The 7,316-nt window shown below is 54.4% G+C and overlaps 1 protein-coding gene across 1 annotated transcript; it reads left to right on the top strand.

Moving 5' to 3' along the window:
• Positions 1–560: 560 nt before the first annotated feature.
• On the top strand, positions 561–6,587 carry CXXC5 (CXXC finger protein 5; the record flags this gene model as incomplete). Its single annotated transcript, XM_080352940.1, has 2 exons — positions 561–1,793; positions 6,543–6,587. Exons 1-2 carry the CDS (start codon positions 1,008–1,010, stop codon positions 6,585–6,587), a joined length of 831 nt encoding a protein of 276 aa, XP_080209066.1. The 5' UTR covers positions 561–1,007.
• Between the last annotated feature and the right edge of the window lie 729 nt (positions 6,588–7,316).

Here is a 7,316-nt window from a genome sequence, read left to right as displayed (position 1 = left end):
GATGCTGCAGCTTCTGATGGGGTTTGGAGGTGGACACCAAGGCTGCCCATGGAACTCGGAGGCAGACGCTGCAGCTCTTGGTGGGGCTTGGAGGTGGACGCTGCAGTTCCCTATGTGGCTTCCTTCCCCTGCCCAGCGCTGGTGTGTGGTGCTGGCCTGGGGACAGGGGTCCAGGACAAGGAGGAGGAAAAGGAGGAGCGAGAGGGTGAGGGGCACAGCTGAACCTGAGCTGGGTGAGCAGCATCATCCCGGGGAGTGTGGGACGCAGCCCTGCAACCTGCCGGCTCTTTGGCACCCAGCTGGGGGGACGTGGGTGGCCGCAGGGTGGGGAACTGAGCGCCCCTCACACGAGCTCTGGCTGCCGGCTCGGGAACATCCCATGGGCGCCTGCGGTCCTGTCCGGCGTGGGGCCACACGCCGCTGGAGTGGAGCAGATGAGCCCCGTGACTGCCCCGGAGCTGCGGCCCCTGGGGGAGGAGAGCCGGGCACACAGAGCCTTTAAGCATCACGATGCCATTGCTACCAGGCCAGGACTTCCCCAGTGACCCCCCAGTTCTGTCTGGATGGCGACGCTTTTAAAGAGCAGCGGAACGGATCCCCACCGAGGTCCGTTCCCTGGAGTTCCTTTGTTCGTGGTGCTGAGACTTCCATGGCAGGGGGAGGAAGGGCCGCTTTGAAAAGCCCGTTGGCTCTTGCCAGCGCTAACTCTCTTTTCTTTTCCACTTCCAGAGCCGCGTGTTGTGTACCAGAGCCGCAGAGCATGTCTGTGCACTGAGATCGGACTGAAGCCCTCGGCAGCCGGCGCTGGAGGAGACGCCTTGTTGATGAACGTTCCCATCTGAGCGTTCCCTGGCGGCTGCTGCTACCAGAAGGGCTTTGGGGGTCTTTCGCTTTGGCACTGGGGGTGGGTTTTGGGGTTTTTTTGCATTTGCTTTTTTTTTTTTTTTTTTTAATTTATTTTTTTTTTTAAATTTTGGGTTTGGTTTTGTTATTGTGCTCTGGGCACCATGTCAAATTCGGGCTCCCATCAAGACACTGGGAACAAGCCAGAGACCGAAAAAAATAACCAAGATGACTCTCAACCCCCTGTCAACTCCGAGAGGAGGAACAAAAGTGGAATAATAAGCGAACCTTTGAACAAAAGTCTTAAGAAGTCCCGTCCACTCTCCCACTATTCCACCTTTGGTAGCAGCAGCTCGATAAGCGAACATTCAGAGAAAGGCAACCTCTTAGCTAATGGCAACGAAGCGACTGTGGATAAAAGTCATTCTACCTCAAAGCACAAAAACATCTCTAGTATGCTGAGCAAATTAGACCGGGTGTCAGAGCTCTCCGCAGAAGGACAGACCGCCCTACAACAGTTTGCTCAGTCGACAGAAATGCTCAAAAGAGTGGTACAGGAGCATCTTCCTCTAGCGAGCGACCACGGGACTGGTATCTCTGACATGGAGGCAGTCTCAGCTGCAGAGACAATGAACGGCCCCTCTGATTTTCCTTACCTGGGGGCTTTTCCCATCAACCCAGGCCTTTTCATTATGACCCCTGCCGGCGTGTTTCTGGCAGAGAGCGCGCTCCATATGGCTGGCTTGGCAGAGTATCCCATGCAGAATGAGTTGGCATCTGCCATCAATTCGGGGAAAAAGAAACGGAAAAGATGCGGCATGTGCCCGCCCTGCCGAAGACGGATAAACTGCGAGCAGTGCAGCAGTTGTAGGAATCGCAAAACTGGCCACCAGATTTGCAAATTCCGAAAATGTGAAGAACTCAAAAAGAAGCCTTCTGCAGCACTGGAGGTAACCGGCCCCTCTCAGGCACCCTAACCCCTCCTCGGGCTGCGCTCCTGGGTTCGGATCTTGCCCTAGATAATAAAACACCTGGTACTTCTTACTTTTTTATTTTTCCCTTTTCCATTAACAGTTCTCACAGTGAGATGTGTGCTCTGCCCAGTGCCCCCAGTCCCTGCCCTCCCTTATGTACTGGGGTTGGTTGGCCTGGGGAGGAGGGCTGGGGTCTTCCCCTGGGGTCCCTGGATGCAGGGGGCTTTACTCTCCCCTTCACAAGCACGGGCAGCAGCGGGTCCTGCTTGAATTCAGTGCTGGCGTCCCTTGTCCTGGGGGGCTGTGGCTCCCCAAGCCCATGGGGATGCAGGAGACAGCTTTTCGGGGCAGAGCTTCAGGGTAGTCGGTGGCGGTGAGACCCACGGCCACAGTGCGGCCAGAGTCCAGCCCCTTCGTGCTGAGCGGGAGCAAAGGGGTGCTTGGTTTGGGGTGGGAAATGGCTGCAGCGTGTGCCAGGCTGTGCCACGTGTCCCTGGGCCGGTGTCTGTGCAGGCGGTCAGGGTGAGTCCCAGCGACACTCGCTGGGGGTCCCAGTGTCCCCAGTGTGAGGCTTTCGGGACATACTCAGGCTGTCACCGCCTGCCACCAGCACAGGCTACATCCACCCGTGGGTGTTGCCGTTGGCCGAGAGCCGCTGCCAGCCACCATTGGGTTGAGGTGGTGATGGCCAAATCTGCCGGGGAGGTGTGATATTCGTGTGGAGGGCACTGGAAAAGTCTGGTGACTCGGGTCATTGTGTGGGTCTGAAATTCAGCCAGGGCCGTGGGCAGCTGCGGTGGCGTGGTGTGGCATTCCGTGGCATGGGTGAGGCACTGGGACACGTTGCGAGGGTTATGCAGGGGCACACTGCTCTGGCAGAGCCTGCGCTGGGCCAAGACCCATCAGCCGGGTCCCCCGTGTGTTAGAGTTAAGCCAGGTTTGATTTTTCTGGGAACTGATCTTGCCATCGGTTATTCTTCCCACCGTGGAGCACATCCCCTGAGCTGGTGAGGGCTTAAAGTCACCCAGACATCAGCTGGATCGGGCATCCTGGCGCAAGGGCATTGCCCATCCTTTGGTTGTCCCGAGGAGACAACCCACCGTTTTCATAGCCACGCTGTACATTTTTCAATTAGCATCAGCTCTGAATGAATAGTGAAGGAGAAAAAAAAAACCTGTTTGGGCGGTGGGGATGAGGAGAGGGGGACTGTGTCTTTCAAAAGCCGCTGTATTGCTAAATTATATTCTTGTTCTAATTTGCTGAGTCAGTGATCTGGAAAAAGGGAGAAAGGGAAAATAAAAAAGTTCATCTTTTCCGAACAGTCCTAAATCGGGTCAATAGACTCGGAGCTCGAAGCAGCCGGAGGAGCTGCTCCCTTCTCCCAGCGCTGCTCCGGGCCTGGAGATGATAAATAGCCCATGAAACAGTCACTCCCTTGATTGGTTTCCCCATCGTGTGGCTGGCTGAGAAATTGAAGCCACTGAAACAGGGCTCTTCATGTGACAGAGTTGGACCCCACTGAGGGTGGGTCCCCATCCCTCCTGGGCACAACCATAGGTGTGTTGAGGCTGAAGAGATGCTGTGCTGGTGGGGATGGATGCCTGCGCAGATGTGGGTTGCTCCAGGGCATCACCATCCCCTTTTCAGAGCAGATCCTCCCCTCTGTCAGGATATCCACTTGTGCAGTGTATTGGTGTTGACAGAGTTGACTGAGATTGTGGCCATATGTAGCTGGGTCAGGGATGCTGGGACCCCCGCTGATGTCCCAAGGCCACCTGGGTAAATGACTGGGTTTTTAGGCCTTGCCCAATGTCAACCAGCGTTGGCAGTGCGTTGCATTGGGCCAACCCTAGGGCAGCCACTGGCACCTGCCTTGTGGTGGAGACTCATCTGGTGACACATAGACTCAGGACTCCATGGACAGCTGGTCCTGGTGGGGCGTCATCACACCGTAGTGCTGATGCTGGCACAGGAGAAGGCTGTTTGGTGGCCTTTTATATGGGGCTGAAAAGTTCACAGGGCTTTATGAAGCATCATCCTGCTCTGCAGGGACCTGTTCCATTGCCTAGGAGAATGGCAGTGGTGGTGACTCTGGTCTGCCAGCCCTGCATGTTCAGAGAGGCATCCTTGGGAGCCCAGACAGGGGCCATGGCTGTGATTAAACATTGATCTAAAGTCAAGCAGGAAAAAAATGAGAATTAAACGTTTATGACAGCATAAAAATTGGGGTAAATTCCTCTACCACTGTTAAGCTTTATCTGAACATCTACAGAGCACAAATAACCGGTCGCCACTGATGTCCCAGGGTGGTGGTGGCCAGCTGAGGCTGCTGAGGCAGGTTGGATGCTCAGAGCAGCCAGCAGTGTGTCCCTGCCCTGACCAGGCTCCTCCAGGCTCTGCCAGGGCCAGCAACCCCTGGAGTTGTCATGGGGGCCAGTGGCCAACCCTGGACAGGTTGCCGTGGGCTTGTCTCCAGAGCTGTAGGTCACACAAAGGTCATGGATAATAGGGATTTGACTTGATAGAGCTGTTCTCCATCTGGAGAAGCCTTGATGAAGTGCCTTGGTGTCCCAGCTAATGCTGCTGTAGAGTCACCACCCTCGCATGAGTCTCAATGGAGAGACTTTTCACCAAAGCCTGTCATGACAGGACAAAGGGAAACAGTTTTAAACTGAACATGGGGAAGAAATGTTCTCTGATGGGGGTGATGAGACACTGGGACAGGCTGCCCAGAGAAGCTGTGGTGCCCCATCCCTGGATGTGTTCAAGGCCGGGTTGAACATGGCCTTGAGCAACCTGGTCTAGTGGAAGATGTCCGTGCCCATGGTGGTGGTTGGACTGGATGGTCTATGAAGGTGTCTTCCAATCTAAAGCCTCCTGTGATTTCATGATTGTGGGGACAAGGGCGGGATCTATCCCAGCCATCCATGTTAGAGCTGGTTGTCTATTTTCCTTCCATAATGGAGAAGCGGAGGTGTCTAAGGTGACCTGTATCAGACATCAGACCAATGGGTCCTCTCAGACCCATTGGGAGCTCCTCCCTTTGTTCCTCTCTCCTGTGATGATGTACCTCAGTAAATGGCCCTTGCCGGCAAGTCTGTCACACTCAGCCCTGCAGGTCCTGCATCCCACACCTTGGGCGGGATCCAGCGTTGCCGATGTGCTGTGCCACAGCCCAGGGCATGGTTGGCCAGAGGCACTTGTGTCTTCCCCAGATGCCGGGTTACGTATTGCAGAGACCTTTGGGGAGGCGCTGATGCCTACAGCTCTCTGCCTGTTGGCTGCCCCAGCTCAGTTTGCCCTGAGGACCAGACACAGTCTAGGAGAAGGAGAAGGTGCAGCCTGTCAGCAGCCCAGCTGGGCGTCACCATCTCTTGCCCTTTCTTGCCTTTTATGCCCCCTCCCCTTGCCCAAGCCCCATGTTTGGGTCATGGTGTCTGTGGAAGTGAGCACGTTGGGGTCCCTTCCTCATGGCTGGGGGGGGACACACTGCCCTGGTTACTCCTTAAGGCTTAGTGGGTATCTTGAGCCGAGAGAAGGACCCTATCAGAGCTGGCTGGCTCCTGCGTGGGGTCAGGGACCCGAACGTGTCATGGTTTTGACTATTGGGACAACACGAGGTGCCCTAGCCCTGCACAATGCCTGGAGCTGGTGCTGGAGCTGAGGCTGGCTGTCCCCCCGAGCGCCCTGTGGCAGTCCAGCTGCCGCCCCGTGCCTGTCACCGCATCCTGTGGCTTGTTTCCCATTGGTTTCTCTTGTTTGGAAATGCAGGAACCGAAGGGCCCTCTGAGGCACATCCTTGTTGGGGTTGTGTGGCCCTATCTGCTGGCTAGCATGGCTTGGGCTTGCCTGGGGGCTGTTGACATTGAGAGACGTTGTGGTCCTTGCGTACTCCACCCATGGTCTCATGAACATTGCACAGGCTTCCTACTCCATCCATCTGGGAAACGTTCTCCCTCCAGAGGACCACAGAGCCACTGGGGCCATTGGCCCACACCACCTTTCCTGGAGGTGGCTTCAAAGAGGTCTTGTCTGTTGTTGGGCCCTTTGTTTTGCGTTGTATTGGGTCCGGTGGGACTCATCCCTCTTCCCCTGCGAGATGCCTGGAGGTCCCCTGTGGTACTCGGGTCTGCTTTGCTGGAGACAAGGTTGTTCACCATGGCTGGGTGTCAGCAGCATGATGTCCCCTGTGTCCTGAGCTACTCCTGCGTCTGGTGGCCCCAAGCCCAGCCAGTTCACTCCTACCTCAGTTTCCCCCTAAATGCACTCCTAAACCTAGCTGTTGGCTGGGCTTCTGTCTGATGGGTGCCTGTCCGTGGCAGGGGAGGTGGGGGCTGGCAGTGAGGGGTCCACCATGCTTGGCCATGCCGGCTCACCGCGGCCCAGCCATTGTGCTCGCTATCGGCCGAGGGGAAGTCGGGGGCCGCGCCATTGTGCCGGCTGCGGCGCGGGGACACAGGAACAATGGCTGAGCTGCTGTGCCGGGGAGGTGGGGCAGTGGGGGGAGCCCCGGCTTCCTCTGGCCACCATCCCGGCATTTGCCGGTGGGCTGGAAACCTCAGGATGCGCGGCTGTGCTGGGAGATGCTGAGCCCGGGCTGGTGCCAGAGCCTGTGCTGGGGATGGAGTGGGGGGTGCACAACCCCGGTGCCACACGGCTGTACCGGACCCGACCTAACGCCTTGTCCCTTCTCCTGCCCCCTCCCTGTCTCTCTTCCTTTCCAGAAGGTGATGCTTCCCACAGGAGCCGCGTTCAGATGGTTCCAGTAGGAACGGGGATCCCAAAGCTCTGTCATCCAAGTGCAATGTCACTGCTTGCTTGTGTTGTCTCAGGCAAGGGATTTTGGCTGAAATGAATGGATGCACCTGTGTCTCTTTAGAACCAAAAATATTTTCTCGCAAATCTCATTCCTGTTTTTATAATTTTTTTTTTTTTTTTTGGCGTTCGTTTTAACATCTTCGAGTCCTAGTCAGACATTTAACTGCTTTTCAAATAAAAATAATTAAAAGAAAAAAACAATGGATCTGTAAAGTACCAAGACTTAATAGACAGAGTATGGACAATCAGTTTCTTTCTGTGTTTTGGTGTTGATGTTGTTTATGTGTGAAAGATGCAGTACTTGTGTAGGGAATGTAAATTTACAGTAACCTTTTTAAATCTAGTTACTAATAAGCACTACTGTAATTTAGCACAGTTGTTTAATTGCACCCTCATTTATACTTTTTATTTGATTCTTTCCCATCATACAATAGAGTGGATAGTTTCTAGAATGCCTCAACTTCATGTTTATAAATGAGAATATGTTTAAAGCGATGTAGTATCCCTTTTCCTAGCCATTCACCTATGTAAGTTTAACCTGCAAGAGGTTTGGTATAAAAGGTGGAAGAAAACAATTGCTACACAACCAGCTGTCTTTGAAAAAGAGAAAAAAAGGAAAAAAAAAAGAGAAAAAAAGTCATTGTTAGTTTATTAATATAGAACAAGAAACACTGCGTACA

The sequence above is a fragment of the Nesoenas mayeri genome (genome assembly GCF_963082525.1).
Source record: "Nesoenas mayeri genome assembly, chromosome: 14".
Classification (NCBI taxonomy): domain Eukaryota; kingdom Metazoa; phylum Chordata; class Aves; order Columbiformes; family Columbidae; genus Nesoenas; species Nesoenas mayeri.
Note: the sequence above shows the minus strand (reverse complement) of the source record. Positions and strands in the feature narration are given on the sequence as shown.